We start from the raw sequence: 26,865 nt of genomic DNA on the forward strand, positions 1-26,865 counted from the left end.
AAAGAGTGCTGTTACTTGGAGAATATCGCACGGCTCTCAGCCAATCAGAAATAACTGTTAATTTTTATTATTTTGAGCGATAGGCAGTGGGTTTAATCAGTGACATTATTAATAGATTTGCTGTCACCCCCTCAACCTGCTTCCCTTAGTGTCTTTACATGTAGAAAAGGTGAAAAAACACATTACATTGTTCAGTTTTCTCCCTGAACGATGATGTGAGTTATTATGGCAATTCTCGATGCAGCATGAATAAAATACAATGGCAACATTTTTCACAATCACGACAGAAATTCAAAACACTGCCTTAAACTCACTAGCAGAAAGGCAGCGCTATCCTCCTAATATGTGACCCTGGACCACAAAACCATTCATAAGTCTCACGGGTATATTTGTGGCCATAGCCAACAATATATTGTATGGGTCAAAATTATCCATTTTTCTTTTATGCCGAAAATCATTAGGATATTAAGTAAAGATGAAGATATTTTGTACATTTCCTACCGTAAATATATAAAAATGTATTGGTATCAGTAACATGAATTGCTAAGGACTTCATTTGGACTACTTTAAAGGCGATTTTCTCAATATTTAGATTTTTTTGCACCCTCAGATTCCAGATTTTATAAAATAGATGTATCTCAGCCAAATATTGTCCTAATAAACCATACATCAATGGAAAGCTTATTTATTCAGCTTTCAGATGATGTATAAATCTCAATTTATTTATTTTTTACTGGTTTTGTAGTCCTGGGTCATCTAAACAAGAGCTGCTTCATAGCAGAATTTGAATTCGTTTCATATTTGATCAAGTTTGCCTCATTGATTCTGCCATTTTCCTGTTTATTACTGTGAAGCTGCTTTGAAACAATCTGCATTGTATAAAGCACTATATAAATAAAGGTGACTTGACTTGACAACGGTAATGGTTCATGGCCTGAACCAGCAACTGGTTTTCCCAGCCACTATGCCACAGTTCCAAAAAGCTCTTTGAATTATATGATGCTCTTGGTCAGATACTCCTCCTGTGCAGTGAACCGGCACACACTCAAATTCAGCACCGTCCTGTAATCACATGGTGCATTTTGAAGCAACACAAACACAGGATCCATTATGAGAGCACAGAGTGCTTTGCTCCGCTAATGGCTCGTGTGAAAAGGGCTGATGCGCATTGAGTGGTTCAGGGTTTAGCCTGTCTGTCTTTTGTGTGGTTCGCAGCTAGAGCGCTAATGAATTCAAGGGTTTTTAGTCTGCCACTTACAAAACACGCTCCAAGCAGGCATCATAATGCATTATGAAAACTGTGAATGCATTAACACTCCGGATGGCCCGAAAAGCTGCATCTAAAAATAGGAGGATCAAAATCATTGATAATGGCCCATTGGGTCTTAATGGATAACTCGTGTCACTTTGGCTCGTTCGGTTGTGCGTTCAGCGACTCAATCTATCCTCAGTCAGTGGATCGCATTACAATCAAGATTAAAATCACATTAGAATGTGCGGCACCAAATCAAATCTAATCACCGCCATCGATTGAGACAATTTCACGATAGACTTCATTACCGCCGATGTCCTTTCTCAGGCAGGCACAGGAGTGCTGTTGTCTGAGATGCACTGGGGAATTGTCCAAACTGTCAATTGAGAAATAACGTGCGATGTGTCCAATGGCCTGGTCGACTGACAAATAACATCCTTCTGTGATCTTACAAACAGGCTAAAGAGAGACTTCCTATGAACACATTGGAGGACCTGTACGCATTGACCCTTTAACTCTATTGTTTACGAGTGTTTACGGTTAAAACTGCTAGCGTTTGGCAATGTAACATTTCATATAGTATTAGTCCTGTGCAATGTAGGGGGAGGACTAAAACAACAAGTCAACCCATGTAAACATGAGACTTTATAAACAAACCAAATTGCTTTTTGAGTAGAAGACGGGATATTCTACACAGGAACGTGTTTTTTATCATTTGGCACAGAGGCGAGTGACGAGTGCTGCAGAAATGGCAAGAGTTTTTAGAGGAGGCTTGCTGTGATAGTCGGTGTTAACAGTGTATCATCACTTGCCCACCAAGGCACCCCCCCCCCCACACACACACACACACACAGACACACACCATCATTTTGATTTTTTTATAGTAATAAAATAATTTAGTTCAGTTAGAAAACAGACACTACAAATAAAAACTGAATGTGTCTGCTTAATACAGCGTGAGCTGAACGAGAGTCGCAGCACAGACCAGCAGCAGGAGTCATTCATTTCATTCATCACGAGAGTGAGAAGCTGAATGACAAGATTATCGCGGAAGATTTGGTTTAAAAACAAAATGTAAAAGTGTTTTTTTAAGTGAGTTTGTCATTGTACTGTGTTGTTGTTTTTCATTAAGAATAATAGGCTAATGAACCCACCATTCAAGCAACATGCCTCCGAATTGGCGCTAATTCTAAACTGAAAGTAAAATGCACATGGCCGCACAGGCATTCATTCACAGTCGCACAGTGCGCACTCATTTAAGGCCGCACTGTCATTCACGGTGCGCGTCTACGTGCGTTCAGTTCATTCAATTCAATTTTTCAATTAATTGAAAACACTTGCTTTGCTCCGTGTGGGATCATTTTGGATTTAGTGCTACATATGACGACGGCGGCTGAAAAAGTGGTGGATAAAACCATGACAGTTTGCAAGCACTGTCCCACATGTAAATGTGGGCACTGACAGTGACAAGAAAGCCTATTCTTTAAATTTGACAATAAGTGTTTTTGATCTGAGCTACGATTTAAGGCAGTTTAACAGTTTTTTTTTTACAAATAAATGAAATGCCTCTTGAAATTAACAAAATCATCCTATTGCTGTATCAGAATCTCACAGATTTCATTTATGATTGTCAGTGTCACAATAATGTGTCTATTCCTAAGATCAAGCTGCCTTTTTCTTTCAGTTTTTTTGATTACATGACCTTGAAAATAACTTATTTTTTAAATACTGTAAATGGTAGATTATAAGGCTATATATTTTATGCTGATGTACGGTATTTCTAAAGTGTTAAAAAGGAAAAAAAACATTAATGTATACCGAATCGAACCCGAAAACTGTGACCACAGAGCCGTGATACAAACTGAACCAAGGATTTTGTGAACCGTTCCACCCCTAATATATACATATATATATGTCAGTTAGTCATTTGAAACACTTACACTCCACGTTGAGCTGCACCTGAGCCTGTCGCCGTTTGATGTTCAGACCATTGTAAGGTGCGGTTTGGCAGCGGTACGCTCCCATCATGTCCCGCGTCACATTGGTCAGGCGCAAGCGTCCATCGCGTGTTTCCACCACCCAATCCCCCGATGGCATGGGCAGGTCCTTGTTGGCACGAGACCAAAGAACGGGTGGGCGGGGCTTACCATCGACCAAACACATTAGCTCTGCAGTACCGCCCTCACTGACATTGACCACACCCCCTCCGACTGGCACGCTCAGAACAGGGGGAACGACTGGAAAAAGGGGAAGAGATATATTATTATATTAAATATATTTTATGAGATAATCAGTTTTTTCTATTAAAATACCAAAACATTCAACTGTAACTTCAGCTTCAGTGACCCATGACGCTCACAACCTATATTTATGAAAAATGTATTTGAAGAGGTGCCAAGAGATGAGGTGTCATGATTAAGCAGATATTGATTCAAATTAAACAATTTATTCCATTTTATGTCTTTTTTTATTATTATTATTTAACATTTTTAATTGTATTTTGTTTAAGTACCATATTTTAAATCTATATATGGGCAAACAATAGGCATTATAGTCTAGCTATAAAAAATAAAAACAATATTTAAATGGATATAGGACTCAAAACATTTTAAGGCTAGAGATACTTGCAAAAAATGACTACTCAGTTGCCATAGTGATTGATTGATTGATTGATTGATTGATTGATTGCCTAAACAGGGTAAGCTGCCAAACAAACACTACATAAAAGAGACAAATAATGTGATGCAATAAAAATCTATTAAAAATAGGGGGGTGTAAATACTTTATGTAGCTACTGTGTTAAATCTACTGGACCAACAACAAAACACAAAGGAAAAAATATACAAAAGAAATAGCCGTATAGGATGGACAGACTTCAAACCAAAGGAGAGAAAGATCATAAACGCAAGAGATAAAGAGAGTGTCGGATGATACGATTGATCATGGCTGGTACTGCAGTCAGAAAAAGAGAGTAAGTCCAGAGAAGGTCGAAACTTCAAGAACAAAAAAAGAAGAGGAACTCAGAAAAAACTGCTTCCTGCTGAGATGAGAGGGAGCAGATCAGAGAGGACTCAAATGCATGAGGGCGTCTGAATTTCCCAGAATTCAACAGTTTACTACTAACCCAACAGAAGGACCATTCCAACGTTATCACTCTTTACCCATGAGGCATACAGACCCTTTAACCTCTCTGATAAAAGTCATGGGCAATCAGCAAACTAACCAATTATTGGTCTATGGAGGTTGCAGTACATTCAAGTTTTATGGAAGTAGATAAAGCCTTGTTTTTTATATTATATATATATATATATATATATATATATATATATAAATGGAAAAAGGGATCGCATTTATTTTTCATTTTCAAAAATGGTTAAGCTTGCTATCTGACCATAATGCTCAGAATCCAGCATAATTCACAATGGTAGATATTAAAAAATAATCTGACAACTGGAAAATAAACACTTGTCAAGATAAGCTCTCAATGTGTAAAAGTTTAAGGGTAATGAGCCTTAGTTTGAACAGATAGATAGATAGATAGATAGATAGATAGATAGATAGATAGATAGATAGATAGATAGATAGATAGATAGATAGATAGATAGATAGATAGACAGACAGACAGACAGACAGACAGACAGACAGACAGACAGACAGACAGACAGACAGACAGACAGACAGACAGACAGACAGACAGACAGACAGACAGACAGACAGACAGACAGACAGACAGACAGACAGACAGACAGACAGACAGACAGACAGACTCTTGTTTCCAACATGCTGTTTCAATGGGAAATACACTGGAAAGAAAACAACGCTCATCAAACCATTTCATGGGGTCTTTCATGTTTGTGAGCAAAGAAAATCACATTTTAACAAGCAAACAACATCATCAGCAACAAGCATAAGGTACCAGATCAAAGGGCCATTTCACAGTACGAGCACAGCAAGTGAGTTTTAAAAGCTCTGAGGCCTTAAACCCAGAGTGTCTTTAGTATTACAATCACTCTCACCGCTGCTCTGCGTGATGTTCACGTCTACTCGCAGTTCAGGAACGTTGCTCCCAGGGAAGTTCGCTACGCAGCTGTAGGTGGCCTGATCTCTGAACTTCATGTCCACGATTTCCAGGCTGCTGGTACCTGGCGGCATGTCTGGGTCACTGCGCAGCACGATGAGACTGTCGGTGGGGAAGATGAGGACTCCGTTCTTGTACCAGGTGTAGTTCACCTTGTCCTGAGGCTGTGCGTCAACGTGACAGGAAAGTTTGAGGTCTCGACCCATCTGTATGCTCTCGCTGTCTTTGTTGGAGTCCGGCGTGATCTGAAATGTTAGGTTCTTCATGGCTAACGGAGAGAGTGAAAAAGATGACATGTGATCAAGGTGAAAGAAGCGTTTGGGTTATGACTACACCAAATCCTAGAACTATGAATCTGCAGAGAGACTGAATGGAGTCTGTACGGAAGCGGCTTAAAATGGTTTCAGAAGTTTAATCCTTTAAAATGTTGACTTCAAACAGACCCAATGTTAAACCCTCTGGTGCCATTTTATTTTTATTTGTTTTACTATTTTGGTAATTTTTTGAGCAAACCTCAAATTTGGAACACAGCTCCTTTCGATCTATGGCTTTGTTTTCTCACAGTTTTAGAGTAAAATTTTATATACAGCTCTGGAAAAAATTAAGACACTTGATTTTTGAACTTGGAGTGGTCTCTTAATTTTTTCCAGAGCTGTCTATACTGTATATATATATATATTAGGGGTGTAACGGTACACGTATTCGTACCGAACCGTTTCGGTACAGGGCTTTCGGTTCGGTGCGCGTGTGTACCGTGTGGTTCTGAATGCAATCTTTAACAGTTAACAGTCGGCTTCTTTTAAGCGCGGAACACACTTCAATCCGAGCTCCCACACCAACATATTAAGTATTCAGTCCATTTTATCGCAAAATTCAAATGATAAATGCCGTTTTAACGCTATTTAATGTGACGAGACTGATCACTGTACAGGCGTGTCAGTTCAGGCCGTGGTACGCGAGTGAGCGCGATTATCTCTTCCTAAAGAATAAACATGAATTAATATCTTAAGGTATGTTGAGGATACATTACAATTTCCTGAAACGTATCATATGTGGTGTATTCACTCAATCAGTGTTTCAACGGCGGAAATACGTCAATAAAACAGCTTGTAAACAATGTCACGTATAGCATCACATTTACCTCAGGCAGTCATTCAGTGTGCACAGTATATACAGTGAGGAAAATAAGTATTTGAACACCCTGCTACTTTGCAAGTTCTCCCACTTAGAAATCATGGAGGGGTCTGAAATTGTCATCGTAGGTGCATGTCCACTGTGAGAGACATAATCCAAAAAAAAAAATCCAGAAATCATAATGTATGATTTTTTTATTATTAATTTGTATGATACAGCTGCAAATAAGTATTTGAACAGCTGTCTATCAGCTAGAATTCTGACCCTCAAAGACCTGTTAGTCTGCCTTTAAAATGTCCACCTCCACTCCATTTATTAACCTAAATTAGATGCACCTGTTTGAGGTTGTTAGCTGCATAAAGACACCTGTCCACCCCATACAATCAGTGAGAATCCAACTACTAACATGGCCAAGACCAAAGAGCTGTCCAAAAACACTAGAGACAAAATTGTACACCTCCACAAGGCTGGAAAGGGCTACGGGGAAATTGCCAAGCAGCTTGGTGAAAAAAGTCCACTGTTGGAGCAATCATTAGAAAATGGAAGAAGCTAAACATGACTGTCAATCTCCCTCGAACTGGGGCTCCATGCAAGATCTCACCTCGTGGGGTCTCAATTATCCTAAGAAAGGTGAGAAATCAGCCCAGAACTACACGGGAGGAGCTGCTCAATGACCTGAAAAGAGCTGGGACCACCGTTTCCAAGGTTACTGTTGGTAATACACTAAGACGTCATGGTTTGAAATCATGCATGGCACGGAAGGTTCCCCTGCTTAAACCAGCACATGTCCAGGCCCGTCTTAAGTTTGCCAGTGACCATTTGGATGATCCAGAGGAGTCATGGAGAAAGTCACGTGGTCAGATGAGACCAAAATAGAACTTTTTGGTCATAATTCCACTAAACGTGTTTGGAGGAAGAAGAATGATGAGTACCATCCCAAGAACACCATCCCTACTGTGAAGCATGGGGGTGGTAGCATCATGCTTTGGGCGTGTTTTTCTGCACATGGGACAGAGCGACTGCACTGTATTAAGGAGAGGATGACCGGGGCCATGTATTGTGAGATTTTGGGGAACAACCTCCTTCTCTCAGTTAGATCATTGAAAATGGGTCGAGGCTGGGTCTTCCAACATGACAATGACCCGAAGCACACAGCCAGGATAACCAAGGAGTGGCTCTGTAAGCAGCATATCAAGGTTCTGGCGTGGCCTAGCCAGTCTCCAGACCTAAACCCAATAGAGAATCTTTGGAGGGAGCTCAAACTCCGTGTTTCTCAGCGACAGGCCAGAAACCTGACTGATCTAGAGAAGATCTGTGTGCAGGAGTGGGCCAAAATCCCTCCTGCAGTGTGTGCAAACCTGGTGAAAAACTACAGGAAACGTTTGACCTCTGTTATTGCAAACAAAGGCTACTGTACCAAATATTAACATTGATTTTCTCAGGTATTCAAATACTTATTTGCAGCTGGATCATACAAATAAATAGTTAAAAAATCATACTTTGTGATTTCTGAATTTAATTTTTTAGATTATGTCTCTCACAGTGGACATGCACCTACGATGACAATTTCAGACCCCTCCATGATTTCTAAGTGGGAGAACTTGCAAAATAGCAGGGTGTTCAAATACTTATTTTCCTCACTGTATATATAATTTTTTTTTTTTCAAATAAAAATTTTACATTTTCTTTTTGTGCATTTTTCATAACAATAAATGTAAAATTTTAAATGTTCAACTTTTTTTAAAAACTTTTTATCACTTTAGCAATAATACCAAGTGTCGTATTTAAAAAGAGACCAAACTTAAATCTGTGCTCCAAAGCATTCAAGATTTGTGACAGTTTAAGTTAGAAATTTAATTTGCAGGTATATGCCTAAAACATGAATACATGGATTATAAGTACTGCATAAATATAGAGGCTTTTGCACCGGGTAGTTCTAGGAACTAGCCTCCAGGGTGGTTCCCCGAGAACTAAAAGTTCCCCTAAGAACATTTCCCTGGTTGCATTCGAACTGTCAGTAGGAACTCTGAAGTGGAGTAAGTGACGTTTTGTTGTGACTTTTATTTTGGCAGTGTGGCGGACCTTTAGTAGAACGCCAGAGCCTGAGCACACAGCTCTCACTTTCTCCATCTTCATTAGTTTATGATCTGTTTAACAGTCCTGTGTAACACGTTTTTAGATAGAACTTTTATACAAAGAAAGTAGACCGTATATGAAAAAGTATTAGCGTTGGTTGAAGTCCAATGTCGCTAGCTTAGCAGAAATACATAATCATTCATGTTTTGCTTGGTCCCGTCAAAGTTGCGTTGGATTTTCTCTTTAGCGTAAAGGTTGAGAGGTCCATCTATCACTGTTTTCCATGTTCGTAGAGTTAGTTTCTGGAGTAAATATATAGGCTATAATCTGTGTGTGTAGATGTTTTTTTTTTTTAAATGGCGGGTGCTGGCGTTTTGGATGCGCTCAGCCAATCAGTGCACACTTACATCACTGGTAGTTCCTTCTGTGCTGGGTGAGACCCTACTCTGAAGTAGGAGCTAAATTAGGAGTTCCTAGAACTAAAATTGTTCCTAGTTCCTGAGGTGTGAACACGCCAAAATCTGGGTACTTCAGCCAATAGTTCTAGGACGGTTACTCCAGTGTAGAAACATAGACTAGATAAAAATGTAGATGAAATATTATTAGATCTATAAAAATCTGTCATTTTTGACTGACACGCGAACAGTACCAGAGGGTTAAGAATATTAATACAGTCCTTCATATTTCTGCGAAACCATCTCAGAGGTCTGCTTCACCACAAACAGTGGATGTAATCGTGAGGGGGGAAAAGCACAATTTGCATGATAAAAATAATGACTCATAAACTGCTTTTAAAGATGAAAATAATGAGCTCAAAGGCAGTATCACAAACCCAGCCAAGCACCCTCCCAGCCTTACTGCTGTAATTTGTTAGTACAGAAGCACAATTCATAACTATAACAGCTTAGCCACGTGTTTATGCTCTGACAGTATGAAAAACGACCCTGCAGGTGGAGACAGAAACTTTAGCGCCATATGTTCAGCGCCCTGCATTTCAACAGACGGCTGCCTTACCTGGATGATTGGCTGCGCTCAGGCGTCTGTGGCACCTGCGTGTGCGTTTGACACAAAGCGAGCTCATTACCGTCAACAGAGACGGATCCAGTGTGCACCCCTCACATTCCGAAATAAGACGATTCGACTGCTAATTACCTCCATTCCTCTCAAATTAATTGGAGTAAATAAAAATGATTAAAGAGGCTAAGAATAGCTCCAGGCCCTGATGAACGGCAGGCGTTATGGCAGCCGTTCCTGAATCACCCTCTCGGCTTGAGGAGTTTAACACAATCACACACTGCCAAGAGAGCTAATTACAGTTCAACCGCTAACTCACGCTCACGCCACATAAACACACGCTCCCACGCATACATATGAAGAAATCTGGCTCTGCAATTTTTCTGCTAAGTGCAAGACAGACAGGAAGTCATAACTCATTCAAATGCATGTCAATCAAGCGGTCTGAGGAATATGTAAACTTAAATTGAATCTGATAGCTTGAGATGTAACTAATATTTCAGCCATTAAAGGTGGAAAGTGTGGGGTTGTGTAAAATTCAGAACTAAAGAATTGGCGCCTTTTCAGTTCATGAGCGTGAATCTGAATTGAATTGGCCACACCCAACAAGACGAATTAGAGTTTGAATATCTATCTATCTGCTTGCCTATCCGTCTGTCTATCTATCTATCTATCTATCTATCTATCTATCTATCTATCTATCTATCTATCTATCTATCTATCTATCTATCTATCTATCTATCTATCTATCTATCTATCTATCTATCTATCTATCTATCTATCTATCTATCTATCTATCTATCTCTGTCTGTGTATCCGCCCGTCCGTCCATCCATCCATCCATCTATCTATCCATCTATCCATCGATGCATCTATCCATCCATCCATCCATCCGCCTTTCTGTCTGTGTATCCATCCATCCATCCATCCATCCGTCGGTCTGTCTGTCTGTCTATCTATCTGTCTGTGTATCCATCCATCCATCCATCTGTCTATCCATCCATCCGTCTTTCTGCCTGTGTATCCATCCATCCATCCGTCTGTCTGTGTATCCATCCATCGATCTATCCATCCATCCGCCTTTCTGTCTGTGTATCCATCCATCCGTCGGTCTGTCTGTCTATCTATCTGTCTGTATATCCATCCATCCATCCGTCGGTCTGTCTGTCTATCTATCTGTCTGTGTATCCATCCGTCCGTCCACTATCTATCTATCTATATATCTATCTATCTCTGTCTGTGTATCCGTCCGTCCATCCATCCATCCATCCGTCTGTCTATCCATCTATCCATCCATGCATCTGTCTTTCTGTCTGTGTATCCATCCATCCATCCATCTGTCTGTCTGTCTATCCATCCATCCATCTTTCTGTCTGTGTATCCATCCATCCATCCATCCATCCATCCATCCATCCATCCATCCATCCATCCATCTGTCTGTGTATCCATCCATCCATCTATCCATCCATCCATCCGCCTTTCTGTCTGTGTATCCATCCATCCATCCGTCGGCCTGTCTGTCTGTCTATCTATCTGTCTGTGTATCCATCCGTCCTCTATCTATCTATCTATCTATCTATCTATCTATCTATCTATCTATCTATCTATCTATCTATCTATCTATCTATCTATCTATCTATCTATCTATCTATCTATCTATCTATCTATCTATCTATCTATCTATCTATCTATCTATCTATCTATCTATCTATCTATCTATCTATCCATCCATCCATCCATCCATCCATCCATCCATCCATCCATCCATCCATCCATCCATCCATCCATCCATCCATCCATCCATCCATCCATCCATCCATCCATCCATTTAAAAATTCTACGTTCTTACATTCAAATTCAAAATGCAATGCACATGTGCACAAACAAGCACACTTACATCTCACAAGGAGGCTGACGGTTCTTCTGGCAGGGTTTCCCACATTGTTGACGGCTGTGCAGTTGTAGATACCGGCATCAGCGGGAGTGACGGACCAGATTGTGAGGGACCCACCGCGGATCACGGACCGCTGAGGGAGAGACCCAGGGTACCGCGACCAGGTGACTGTAGGCGTGGGGAACCCAGATGTTACCTCGCACGACAGCGTGACGTCTTGGCCTGGGTCCACCACGTACGTCTCGTTCACAGACAGCTTAAGAGCTGGGGGTGCTGGAATTGAAAGACAACAAACAAAAGAGTGCATCATTCTTCCTCTTTATGTCTAGATTAATGAGTCTTGCATTTACAGAATAGAGCAGAACAAAATGAGTGCAGGTGGTCTTGCTTCAACATGTGAACACTTCAAAGCTGGAAGTGTCTCGACATGTCAAGAGGATCAATACTACCATCGATAATAACATTTCATGAAAAATCACCTCTTCACTGATTCTGGGTAAAGAACTTAACAGCTATTCTTAACATGACACATAACTCAAGTTAAGTACCATGACAGACTCTTTACAGTGTCTCCTTCACTGATTCCCTGTTTCAGGCCAAAGTGTCCCGTCAGCTGATTTAACCTCAGCAACTGCATTTAAGAAAGGACACCTCGGACATTTTCAACTTTATCTCATTGCCATGATTGCTCATCAAAATATCCCATGATAATGTCACCCCAAAATGAAAAGGAAAACATGATTTAAAGGTCCTGTTCTTCGTGATCCCATTTTTCAAACTTTAGTTAGTGTGTAATGTTGCTGTAAGAGCATATATAATACCTGTAAAATTATAACGCTCAAAGTTCAATGCCAAGCGAGATTTTTTATTTAACAGAAGTTCCCTTTCAAAGCCTACAGCGAACGGCCGGTTGGGACTACATCTCTGTACATCCTGCTTTAATTACGTCAGTAGAACAGTTTGTCGACTAACCTCCGCCCACAAGAGTACGCGGAAAAGGGGGCGTGGTCTTGTTGCTCCCGCGTGGATAAGAGGAAGTGTTGTGTTCGGTTGCGTTTGTATAGTTTGTTTGTCGCCATGTCGTCGAGACGCTGTTATTTTCATCCCGGAGTCAAGTCACCTTTGTTTGGCTTTCCCAGGGACGCTGTACTTAGAGATAGCTGCTGTCGAATCACAACACGGGAACCGCTGGCACAATCAGAACTCGTTACGTGTTTCTGAAGGAGGGACTTCATAGAACAGGGAAATCTTTCAAGCCGTTTTGAGGACAGTGAAAACAGCAGTATACAGATAAGTAAATTGTGTGAAAAATACTGTGTTTTTTTACACGCGAAACATGAACACATGTTATATTGCACACTGTAAACACAATCAAAGCTTAAAAAAAAACACGAAAAACGGGACCTTTAATATATACAATTGAAATTATTCAACCCTCTTGACCTGCGAGACATTTTGCTACCAATAACAAAATTTTATGGAAACAATTCAATAAAGGCATCAGTAAACGATTATAGAAAGTTTATTAATACACATTTGAGTGATTCTGAGAACGTAAAGTTGATGAGAAATTTAAAAAATCGAATTGGCTCTAAACATTCGTATTCATACAACCCCCAAAAGTAAAATTTTGTGCATAATCTTTTATTCTTTAAAACCTCCAATAAACACTGCCTGTAAGGCCGTGTGTCCACCAAAGCGTTTTTTCACATGGCTGATGTATCCCATTGTTTTCAATGGGAGCGCCACATTTTTAGAACGGCACGAGGCGCTGAGCGTCTATTTCACGCTCTACATTTTTTACTGAGAGTTGAAGAACGTTCAACTTTCATTAAAACACAGCGCTCATCATTGTCACTTTTTTCAGCCGACCAATCACAGTGGAGGAGGGGCGGGACAAATACAACACTGACCAACTGCCACATTCTGCGTGAATAACCTCAACAGATGACACAGGCATAATAACGGAACATTTTACATCGTATCAGCCTTTTTATATCCAGAAACCAACTATCTGTGAAATGAGATACTAGTAACACTTCTGCGGATATTCCATACCATAAAAAGCAAAGCGCTTTCAACTGAAAAAAACGCTGCGCTGCCAAAACGCTCTCAAGCAAGGCGTTTTCAGCAGAGCACCTAGGGTTTGGTGGACATGCAGCCTTGGCCCATTCCTCGAAGAGTCCAGATCACTGATAGTCTTTGGTTTCACGTTACCACTGGTTTCTTTAAATTCCACTAAATATTTTCAAAGAGATTTAAATTTGAAGACTGCAAAGGCCACTCAAGAACAGTCTAGAACTAATCACTGCACCAAACTTAAGTAGATTTGGATGTATACTTTGGGATGGCTGTCCTTCAGGAAAGTGCACTGATCATCAAGCTTCAGTATCTACACCAAAGGCATCGCCATCTTTGCCAAAATTGCTTGATACTTCAAAGAATTAATGATGTCCTTCATACAGTCAAGATTTTCACTTCCTGCAACAGCAAAGCACCCCCATAACAAGACTGGACCGCCTTTGTGTTTGACCATGGAGATGGTGTTCTTCTGCTAAGCTGTGCCTTTTTCGCACCGTTGATCCATTGTGGTCATAACACTCCAAAAAACATTCTTCCAGAACTCAACAGGTCTATCCAAATGAATTTTAGCATATTCAAGTCCACCTTTAATGTTCTTCTTGGTCAAGAGTGGCATTCGGCAAGATGTCCAAACATGAAGTCCATGCTAGTCTACTGTTCTTCTTATACTCTGCATTGAAATGTTTTTTCCTCCTTTCATCAGGTCATTGTGCAAGTCTTTGGCAGTAAATTGAGGGTTTTTCTCAGTTGCTCTGATCAAACATTCTATAGCTTTTGTGAGAACTCTTCTGATTTGGCCGTATTTGCTACTCAACTTTAGCACATGCATGAGCTAAATGTATGTACGTGTAACAGCACAAGCTAATTCAGTTTTGTTATAGAGTTTCCAAAGGCTTACTTGTGTTTTAACATAATTTTGTACTATACCATACAAATAAGTGACTTAAAAACAGCAGCGTTGAATAATTATGACATAGCTGTATAACAAAAAAATCCCGTAACTCAAAAGCATTACATTATATATTGATATTATCAAATTATTAATTTGCCACTAAACTGTTATAGATACTTTATTTTTTTAACTCTGTATCTTTATAAACATCTATAAATTATTAGTCTCCGGGGGGTTGAATAATTTTGATATAATTCTGTAATAATGTCACAATGAAAACAATATATCTTTATGGGTCTTAAAATATACATTTCATTTATAACCACAGCCACATCTACATTTTCTTTAGAAATATGAATATAACATTTTTCATCACATGATTGAACAAATGATCATTAAGCCAGAAATGAATTTCACAGTCAAAATCACACATTAATAATAGCATTGTGTCCTTATGCCTTATAATAAAAGTGATTACTGCAGCGGTGATATTATTAAAGTGCACATACTGTTCATCTAATACAACAATCAAATACACTTACACAATCACTCAACTTCTATTTTGTGTATGATCATGTATTGTTAAGAAAAATACAATTAATGAACCTTCAGGAAATCCACTCTTCAGGATGAATGTCAATTAATAAACGACCTAATGAACTGAACTTGAGTTTCTCATTTTATGGCCTTTGCAAAGAAACAATAAAATGTAATATACTACATTATACATGGATGGCTGCAAAAAAAAACAATTTCCCTGTTTCTAACAGTGGCACAAAAACACATAAATCCTCATGTGATCTGAATCTCTCAATCTGTTTTTTATCATGGGAATGGGAAATGACATCAGTGCATGACGCAGGCCAGATTCAAACCTGCATACCCTGGCATCGACCTCTCTTATGTGTCACACAGCTCACCACAGTCTCTGAATGACATCACTCCCATCTGTGTTCATTATCTCTGCAGTCTAGAACTGTCATACCTGAACAAGACCACATTGCTGTTAAGCATCATAAATTCATTAGTTAAAAATAAATGACTCAAATTAGAAGGCAGAAAACCTGCCAATGTGCTTTTCATCTACCTAAATTAATTGCCATTGGCAATATCTGAGCTCTGAACAGACTTGCAAAACATCCCATATTTAATGCCAGAAATTCTCGTCCAATGTCTGAGCACAATTAAAACTGATCCAAAATAGTTGAATACTATTTTATAAAAGAGCATCAGAAGTGATTCAAAAATGCCTTCATTGAGTTTTAAAAATGTATCACGAAATGGAGAAATTGTTCCAAAACAAAAAGACAACCCTGCCAATAAACATGCAACACTCTTTTACAATAAATACCTTAATCATCAGTATTTTTGGCTTGTCATCCAGAAAAAAAAAAAAAAATCCAAACATCCTTAAACAAGATTTATAAACCAAACTATGTATACTATGAAGTTTTGATTTCAGAGAATACAGTCAAACCAAAAAATTATTCAGACTCCAGATACAATTATTATATATATATATATATATATGTTGCATGTTTATATATATTTTTTTTTCAGCTCAAACAAACCTTTCAGCTGTACTACCATTCTGGATAATGGAAGAATAGGATGCAGGCAAAAAAAAGTTTTAACATCTAACATTTTAAAATCTATTTTTTTGCTCATGATTTTTCTGAATCATCGAAGGTAAGCAGAAAGACATTGGTCAATAAAGGTAGATTAGATGCATAAAAAGATATTTGTTTTATTTAAAGCTGCTGTCCGTAACTTTTTTGTGTTCAAGATTTACAAAAATTGTATAATGTGAATATACAACATGAATCCATTTCCCAAACCGTGTTTTTGTCTTACCCTGAATCATTATGGTACACTTATAATAAGTGTTTATATTGGGACTATTTCAGACCGGTCTGGTAGGAACCGCGGCGGAGGAGCACAGTCCCTGCGTGACTCGCCATAGACATGAACAGAGAGAAGTAGCTCCGGCTGCAATGTTCTTTTTATTAACCACTAGAACGCTAAAAGTTACGGACAGCAGTTTTTACATTTAATTATTGGAGGTTTGCATACATTCAGATTTTGCATTTGACTGATTTCATTTTGAGGAGTACTGAATCTTTATTGTGCAAGTGAGATGAATAAATGCTCACATTTAGTCTAGAACTACAATAACCATCATGTTTACACAGAACGTCTCAGCATTTTTCTCAACATGGGAGTCTGTCAGTCAAATAAATGTGAAAAAGTAACTTGTGAAAAAAGTCTGATTACGTAACTCAAGTTACTTGTAATGCGTTACCCCCAACACTGTATGTATGTATGTATACACTCAAGAAATGGCAAGTAATGGCAAGAAACGGAATTAATCATGAAATTTTGAAAGACTGAAATCAATCAGAGATTAAAATACTAACCCTTTAGAGAAAAAGAGATGTTAATACAGTATGACTGAGACCTTCATTTAATCATCCAAGAGGGGTTTAAATTTTATGTTCCACAAGCACGACAATCCAGGATAATCCCAAAAATAGGAGATTGTTCTTAAAGGGTGAATCTCACGTAACCTGTTGAGAACATTTATGGGTCGAACTTCACCCCAAAATCAAAATGATAAAAAAATAAATAAATAAAGCATACAAAAATGTACGTGGGAGTGGGTGGAAAGATTGTTTAAGTTTAAATAACAAAAAACTGTTTATATAAAAAGTATTATGCACTTTAATTTAGAAACCTGATCTCTTTATCTGACCTGCTAAAATCTCATGTCTCTACATGGAGGCAGTTGATCCTGGTGGAGTCCAGCACCAGACTGGAGGGGCTTCGGGCTTCTCTACTGCCAACAGCTCTACAAGCTCTCAGCCACATACAAGAATCGTATTTGTTCTACAAATAACAGAGAGATCACAGGGACAATAACAGAGACGGAGAAAGAGAAAGAGAGAGTCTGAGGAGGAAAGAATTTATCGCTTCAATTTCCCAGAACGGTACGAAGGGGACGGTGCAGCATCAGTCCACTGTTGTCTCACGATAATGGGACTGATGTGTTTTACTGAGTTTACACCGCTTTTACAAACTGCTGCACTCCTGTGCTCGACAAACAAATCAGAGAGACAAATAGATAAAGGCAATTTCAGTTCAAAGAAATTAACTTAAGATAAGATGATAGGAAGTGAGATAACCATGTGGAACTGTAAGATGAGAATGAGACTAGAGAACTGACAATGCGGGGAACATGTTAAGACATCATAAAGGTACTTTGAATGTGACATGGGTGTTGGTGCCAGACGGACTGGTCCGAGTATTTCAGAAACTGTTGATTTACTGGGATTTTTACACACAACCATCTCAGGGTTTACAGAGAATGTTCCGAAAAAGAGAAAATATCCAATGAGCGGCATTTCTGTGGGCGAAAATGCCTTGTTGATGCCAGAGGTCAGAGGAGAATGACCAGACTGGTTTGAGCTGATAGAAAGGCAACAGTAACTCAAATAAGCACTTGTTACAAACGAGGTCTGCAGAAGAGCATCTCTGAACGCTCAACACGTCCAACCTTGAAGCAGACGAGCTACAGCAGCCAAAAACACACCAGTGCCACTCCTGTCAGATAAGAACAGGAAACTGAAGCTACAATTCACACAGGCTCACCAAAACTGGACAACAGAAGATTAGAAAAACACTGCATTGTCTGATGAGTCTTGATTTCTGCTGCAACATCGGGATATAGGTTTAGAATTTGGCGTAAACAATGTGAAAGCATGGATCAATCCTGTCTTGTATCAACGGTTCAGGCTGCTGGTGGTGTAATGGAGTCGGGGATTTTTGGGATGTGGTGGAACAGGAGATTCGCATCATGGATGTGCAGCCGCAACAGCTAGAAGCTGTACACTCTGGACGTGACAAAGTGACCATTGCAAATCCATTGTCCTTCATAAGTAGAATGAGCACTTGAAATACAATGGGGCATCAATTTACTGTCAGGGAATTTGTTGTCGTGCATCCAGTGTAGACAATATCACTGATTATAATGGGTTCTATTTGCTTTTGTCGTGTCGCATCCTGCCGCTCGTGTCAGAATCCTTCTGACCAACACCTTAAGCAACCAACCACAGTTTGTTTTGGTTTTATGTGCTATTTAACTCTTTCCCCGCCAAACACAGGTTTCCGTGTTTTCACTGTTAAACGCTAGGGGGCACTATTACTGTGCGTTCACACCGCCACCGGCAAGAGCGTCAAAGTGGCCGGAAGTCATTAATTTTCAATGGGAGCCGCCATCGAGCTCTGGGGAGAGCGGCGGGGCAGGTCTTGGACAATTTGAGCGTCGAGGAGAGTTGAAATTAGGTCAACTTTATGGTAATGAAATCGGCGGCAACCAATCAGAATGTAGAAGTGTTTCGGTTGAGAGGATTCCAAAGAGCGCAGTGCTGTAAACTTTGGTTCCGGTTCCACATCAGTTCCCTAGTAAAATGGAGGAGAGGTTGATCATTGCGGTTGCGGGTTTGGTAAGAAGGCGCACAACACTATTTATAGGCAACATTTCCGCTCTAGAACGCTTGTTTTTCAGCGGGAATGTAATTAATTTGCTCAAAACAACACCGATTTGACCAATTGCATTAATGCTGCACTTCAACCAGGACAGTTAATGTAATGTAGGCTGCACACAAATGAATGTTAATGTTAATTAAAGACCAAGGCTAGCAAACGTCTCCTATAAACTGCATGTTGAAATTATAGCACTTAACTATGAACACAAAAGCCACACCACACAAATGGCATTTAATTGTTTATTGCGTTAGCAAACATGTAACTATAATTAAGTTCTTTCCATCGATCTGTTTTTTTTTTATTTATGATTTCATGAGGTTAACTTATACTGTTGTACCCTACTTGTGGTCAGTCTGCACAAATGCTGATCAACATGATTGTTTGGTTTGTCCCCTTTAAATAAAGTTTAAAAAAAGACAATGCATTCGATCAACGCCAGAGCGTCAGCGCATCCACGACACTTTCTATCGTTGGCAGGGCGGCCAGAGCGTATTTTGACCCTCTCACTGGCGGCGGTGTAAACGCACAATTACGCATCTTCTGAATGAGTACAGAATCTCCTGATCAAAACACAAGCGAAGAAGACGCAAAAAACAAACGATCGTATGTAAGCAGATGCATATGTAAAATAATGTGATTATCAACATTAAACATCATATAAATCAAAACTGCCTAATGTTACTGAATGAAATGTGGACCCAGGACGAGCTCTGGGACTGTGCAAGCATTAGGGGTGTTGATGGACTCGATCTACTCCATCTGTGTTTTGATCATTGCTCTGAATCTGATCTGGATGTAGTCTTTGACAAAAACGTGATTTTCTCAGCTTTTTGTTCAAAATGTTGCTTTTCTTTTTACTTAACCATATTGAAGTGTTGATTAAAAAGGAATGCATGAAGCTTGAATAAAACAGTTTTTTTTTGTTTAAAAGCTGAGGGTCATGCTCAGATATTCATACAACAAAATATTCAATGGGCCATTACATTTTTGTGAAAATTATCAAAAACCCTGGTGGTGGCTGGAGGGGAAAGAGTTAAGGGTGAATCTATCTGAAATAGATCATACTTATTTATACCCTATCACCTTCTGCCTGCAGACGCATGCAGGATGAATCTGCCTGGGAAAGCCGATGCGCTTGCAATCCCACCTCACATCTAGACAGAACATGACCTTTTGACCTTTTGAAATTGTAGCATAAAAACAGAATAGGAGAGTGGTAAATTCAGTAGAGATGTGCCTGGTAAGTCACATCTATTTTACACGGTGCACATTCATTTTAAATTGTGTTTTTTCTGTCTGCTTCTAAGAAAGTTTTTCCTTCAAACTAAAAGATTCTACTGCTTAACAGTCTAATTGAGTCTAATGAATAACACTGGAATCAGATAAATAATTAAATTTCACACATTATCCTCCAGCTGCTTTTTGTTCTGATTATTGGTATTTAAAAAAAGCAGCAGCGGGTTTCCAGCCTTAAACCACAGTAATAGACCGGGGTGTAGAAATTAATTGAAATAATAGCACAGCAGTCTCAGTGAATGGATGAAAGCACCGAAAAAAGCAGAAAATGTGTAAAAAAAATTTGATTAAAATCAATATCTCTCTAAAAGAAATAAGAACAGATTATTTCACAGATATAACTCAGAACAAAGCATACTATATTGTTGTTCACCGGGATATCTAGTTACCTTCTACTTGGAGCTTCAGAGTATCTTTAGATTTGATTCTGCTAACCCGACAAACTTTCCTTGAACTTATTGTATCAATTCGGTAAACACAACTTTTTCCTAGACAGACTGATAAAATAAACATGCGCTCTTTATTGGAATTGCCATTCAGAAGTAATAAGTACTGATTATTTCAAAGGCATGACTCAGAAAACAAAGCAGACGGTATGAACCTTTCAACGACTGTGGTTTTCGTATATCAGTCACCGAGTTTATCCTAGAAAGATTCTATTAAAGGATTTAGACGTAATAAACACGACCAAACCTCTTCTCGGAAAGCATTCTCTGTCTCTTGTGAAGGATGTCACTTTCAGGATTGTTCATCCACTTCAGTGTCACATCCGTCAATCACATGCGTCAATCACTGATGGCCTCACCACGGAAAAAATAAAAGAGAAGTAACGCAACAGCACGGCAGATTAACGAGGCTATCGGAGCCATGCTGCCGTGGCAACAGATGAAAAGTAATTAGTACTCAGCAATGTTAGACACGACAATAACATAATTAAAGCAATTTATCCTGTCTTATTTAATGATGCCTGTCTCAATTAGCGCTGTTAAATAAATCATATCAGCATGCCAATGAGCATACCGATATCAGAATGGTTTTTGTTTTTTTTGTCTTAAAGTTTTTCTTTTGATCACATTTAGAAAACAGGTTGATTTTGATTGGGTAAACATGCATATTTATCAGTCTATATGTCGATTTGTCATTTAGTTTCTCCTTTGCATTTATTTACTACAGAAAAGTAAATAGATGTTCACTAAAGGAGTATTATTTACTTTATAAGTATTATAAGTATTATTATTTAATCATTCTTATGTCATCCCAAACCCTTTTCAAACCAAAAGAGTAAAGCAAAAAACAAAACAATAAATAAATAAATAAAACTATATAAAAAATATAATAAACTAAACTATTAAATAAAATAATTAAAACGTTTTTGAACAATGTTTTTTTAAACAAATGTTATTACAATAATGTTTTTACTCTTTTCAATCAAAAGAGTAAAACGAATAAACAACACAAAACTAAATAATTAAACGAAACTAAACAAAAATCTCTCCAAACCACTTGCTCACTGTAGAGTTATGGACAGTGTTGGGAGTAACGCGTTACAAAAGTAATGCATTAGAGTAACGTATTACTTTTTGCTGTAACGCAGTAGTGTAAGGCATTACTAATCAATTTTCAGTAATATTTTTCTCTGTACATGTTCAGTAACGCTCGCGTTACAACACACTTTTAGCCCAAAATGTAATAGTTCAACAAAAAAAAAGAAAGAAAAAAAACCCAGCAAGACTGCGACACATTAATGAATGAAAAATGTAAACAGTTATTACCTGCTCATGGTCAGTCAATAGCCGCATGTGGTGTCCAAGTTTGTACAAAAAGACTAAATGACAGCTTCTGATATATTTGTATAGTGATTTATTTCATTCATCTCCCTCTTTCTGGTGTACCTTTGTATTGTGTGACATAGTCCAGTGAAGGCGTACAAGGGCGGGTTTCACAGGAGTGCCGTGAGGCATGATTTTGGCCTCTGTGCTCGCGCTGGAAAAGCGGCTCAAGAAGGCTTAAAGGCTCTGTTGTTTCAAAGAATAGCACAACGGTGAGCGCTTCAAGTATAAACACCTCCGCAAACGGACGAGGCGTGCGCAGTCAGCGTAGGCTTGCGCTGTGGAGCCAATCGAAAGTATAAACAAGGCTTAATGGATGAAGATGACAGAAGAAGACTGTACATTGGCGAGATGGACGCATGCGCATTACTTCAAGTTTGTCAGAGATAAGGACAAGATGAACGTAATAGTCAAATGCAAATGCAGTCAAATGCTAGCCTAGAAATATAGACTCACTAGCCTGGATGCCATCCGAACTCAGCCCCGCCCACAACATTTGAGTTTGGGAAGTTCGGTCTGGACTTGATCCGTTGTGGAGCAACTATGCCCAAACAGAAGCTGGTAGGACCAATCAAATTGTCAGGGCGGGCTTTATACGATGATGGACAGATGATCAACAGTAACGTAATCATCCACGTCACCAAAGAGCGCTTGGGTTGAATTTGTTCTAATCCTAAACAGAGAACTTGTTCCTATATGCATTCACCTTTACTATTTCTCTCAAAAATGATGATTGTGTTGGTAAGTACTCTGTGTATCCTAAAATAATTTTTTACATCACTGGCAAACATTGTTTACACTCACTTCTTCTAGCGTGCGTGCAGACAGGGTTGCCAAGTTTTCACAACAAAACCGGCTCAATTGCTACTCAAAACTGTGTGTGTGTGTGTGGGGGGGGCGTTATGCGTCGCTCCATTGCTCTGATTGGTTGTAGGTCTATCCAATTGAGGTATTTCCTGGTTCGGTTGAAACACGCCCCATAATCACAGCCCAACGGAGCAGTATCAGACTCATATTCTGACTAGAATTGAATATAACAACGTCAGGCTATAGATTCACCCTAGCCGCAGCAAATCTAATTTGCAGCCAGGGTCGTCTAGCAACTCTCCGTTGGCTTGCAAGCTGGAAAAACCAAACTCTGGTCAGGCCAATCACATCGTGTATAGAGTCGGTGGGTGGGCTTAACATAATGATGGCAGAGTTGTGTTGGTTCCGCGTGCTACTCGTAAACAAAGAAGCTGACGAACAGCGGTCTTTCGAATCGGCTTTGGCCACGACTCTGGAAGACTTGGAGTTAAGCTTTTCTTTGAGAAAAGAACGGCACTGAAGTCATTCTTAAGAAAGGAAGATGTGTTCCTTTGCCGACCGGATATGGCGAAAGTTTAATCTATCAACTAGCTTCACTTCACCTTCTTCTTGCTCTGGTTGGTTGTAGCGCTATCCTATTGCGTGCAGAGGGAATTTGAAAGACAACCATTTATCCCTCCCCTCGGATTGAGCCCTGCCAATGGGGAGTTCCCAGACCCAACATCGTGATGTGGGTCTGGCTAGTCAGGCTAGTCAAATGCAACCTTTGTCTAAAACCGAAATAACTAATCGACGTCGCGAAATAGCACTGGCAATTAAAAAAATAACATCTCTTGCACTTTGTGCATGACGGTTTTGTGTTGTGAACCTCTCAAATTCGAAGAGAATAAAAAAATGACAACAATAAGAAAAGAACAAATGTGCATCTTGTCATGGCATTAGAGTTTACATACAGTTCTGTTGTGTCTAATATGAATAGACCCAAGCTATTCCCAAATATTGCCAGATAATCACTTTACCTCTACCATACTTTTAACAGACTTGGATCGTTTGTGATTCTGTCTGTCTTTCTTGCATTGTCTTGAGCCTTCACTTTGCCAATTATATGCTATATTGTTAGTAGCCTGAATAGCCCACATTCATTAGCTACGCTACATCATATCACCTTCTACTGGATATAAAATGCTCTATAGTAGCCTACATTTTGTCATTTTCGAATGTTAAGTTCTACTTCTGTAGTTATTTTGGTAAAGTAACTCAAAAGTAATACAGGAGTAATGTAATGCATTACCATTCTGAGACAGTAATATTGTAAGGTACAGCATTACTTTTAAATAACAGTAACAAGTAATCTATAATGTATAACAGTTTGGAAGTAACTTGCACAACACTGGTCATGGAGATGCCAGATCCTTAAATAAATAAATAAATAAATACAATTTGCTATAAATTTAAGTTGTCCTGCATTGTCCTTTTTAGCGCTTTGCAGCTTTGGTCATTTGAAACTGTAACTGTATGGAAAATTCAGGAGGAGAAGAAAACATACATGCGACGACATGAGGGCGAGTAAATGATGAACTATATGGGTGAACTAACCCTTTAACAGACAAAGAGGCAAATGTCCTCTCCCAAGGGGAAATGAGTGTGTACATCACACACACACGCAGCGCCCATTCATCCTCATTACACCTGGTGGTGTATTAGTGCTGTGTATTGATGGTAAGGGCCGGCAGGTGTGTGTAGCGAGTCACAGACTGATCAATATCAGACGCATCTCCCCTCAGCTGATCTCTGCTATGCATAAGACACACTTTAAAATCTGCTTTGCTATAGATAAGTCACAGTTGTGTTCTTGCATGCATATGGAAGAGATCCATGTCGTATAAAGGTCAGGTGTCACCGTTTCTCACATTATCAGACCCACTGGTTAATTAAAGATAAAAACTTTATTCATGGGTGGGGAATAGAAAGTCGCAGAGCTGAACTCAAAACCACATCACCCACGTGAGCACCACAGCTCCACCAGCATTGCTATGTTCAGACAGGATACTACTACATATTACATACTGGAAACACTGTATACACTGTATACTGGCTCCTACTAAAAAAAAAGTCAAATTAATATTATATATATATATTTTTGCTTTGTGGCAGTGCATATTATCTGCTGAAAGAGCCACAGCCACCAGGGAATACAGTTTCCATGAAAGGGTGTACATGGTCTGCAACAATGCTTAGGTAGGTGGTACGTGTCAAAGTAACATCCACATGGATGGCAGGACCCAAGGTTTCCCAGCAGAACATTGCCCAAAGCATCACACTGCGTCCCCCGGCTTTCCTTCTTCCCATAGTGCATCCTGGTGCCATGTGCTCCCCAGATAAGCGACACAAACGCACCCGGCCATCCAAGTGATGTAAAAGAAAACATGATTCACCAGACCAGGCCACCTTCTTCCATTGCTCTGTGGTCCAGTTCTGATGCTCACGTGCCACTGTTGGTGCGTTCAGCGGTGGACAGGGGTCAGCATGGGCACCCTGACTGGTCTGCAGCTATGCAGCCCCATACGCAACAAACTGTGATGCACTGTCTATTCTGACACCTTTCTATCAGAACCAGCATAAACTTCTTGAGTTATTTGTGCTACAATAGCTCGTCTGTTTGATCGGACCACACAGGCCATATACACACACACACACACACACACACACACACACACACACACACACACACACACACACACACACACACACACACACACACACACACACACACACACACACACACACACACACACATATATTTTTGTGGTATATACACTCTTAAAAAAAGGTTCTATATGGCACCAAAAATGCTTCAGTGGTTCTTCAGCGGTTCTTCAGAGGTGCTATATAGCACCTTAGTCAAAGAACCGGTGAAGAACCTCTGAAGAACCGCTGAAGAACCACTGAGGCACTAAAATTGGTGCTAAATAGCACTAAAAAAGGTTCCCCTATGATTACGAGCCAAGAACCATTTTTGGTCCCATATAGAACCTTTTTTTTTTTGAGTGTATATATATATATATATATATATATATATATACATTACTGTCGCAAGGGGGAAGCGAGGCCCTGTGCAAACGTGATGTGCGAGGCCCAGGGGTGTGTGTGTGTCTGTGACTGTGTGACCCTGGACCACAAACACAGTCATAAGTCTCACGGGTATATTTGTGGCAATAGCCAACAATACATTGTTTGTGTCAAAATTATTGATTTTCCTTTTATGCCAAAAATCATTAGGATATTAAGTAAAGATCATGTTCCATTAAGATATTTTGTAAATGTCCTACCGTAAATATATTTAAAAATTATTAGTAGTAGTAATATGCGTTGCTAAGGACTTCATTTTGACAACTTTAAAGGCAATTTTCCCAATATTTCGATTTTTTTGCACCCTCAGATTCCAGATTTTCAAGTAGTTGCATCTCGACCAAATATTGTCCTTACAAACATACATCAATGGAAAGCTTATTTATTCTGCTTTCAGATGATGTATAAATCTCTTTTTTTTTTAAATGACGCTTATGACTGGTTTTGTGGTCCAGGGTCACATATATGAAATTAATAAACATTTCAAACTCTAGTATGCTACCTTGTCATCACATGAACATGACCTCATCACCTTGCATGTGAGTGGCAGTTATTATATTGCAAATAAAAGAGTGGGGTTTTTTTAAGTTTGTGAAGAAATGGCTTAACGTTTACCTATGCAATGAGATCCAAAAAAGAACATTTCAGCAGTAATAATTCCAGATTCATTGGTCAAATTGGAAATCAGACTCTAGAGGCAGCATTATCATCACATGTTTTAATCCAGTTTAGTGGGGAAAGAAAAAAGGTTTAGTGAGTTTTGGCTTGTTTTTCAGTAAAATAAAATACCTAAAAATCCTCATAATAAGATCAATTTACTTGAGAAGCAACACTGCA

At 39.3% G+C, this 26,865-nt stretch overlaps 1 protein-coding gene across 1 annotated transcript in view; it reads right to left on the minus strand.

Moving 5' to 3' along the window:
• The window catches only part of mdga1 (MAM domain containing glycosylphosphatidylinositol anchor 1), a gene marked incomplete at both ends in the record, with an annotated part of 286,007 nt that overhangs the window by 88,087 nt on the left and 171,055 nt on the right, over nt 1-26,865 (minus strand). The window contains 3 exons of the mRNA XM_079843317.1: nt 3,193-3,489; nt 5,269-5,598; nt 11,452-11,721. Coding sequence (XP_079699443.1) covers nt 3,193-3,489; nt 5,269-5,598; nt 11,452-11,721 — 897 coding nt within the window. The remainder of the gene's footprint in view (nt 1-3,192; nt 3,490-5,268; nt 5,599-11,451; nt 11,722-26,865) is intronic.

This window comes from Gobio gobio (genome assembly GCF_949357685.1).
Source record: "Gobio gobio genome assembly, chromosome: 18".
NCBI lineage: Eukaryota > Metazoa > Chordata > Actinopteri > Cypriniformes > Gobionidae > Gobio > Gobio gobio.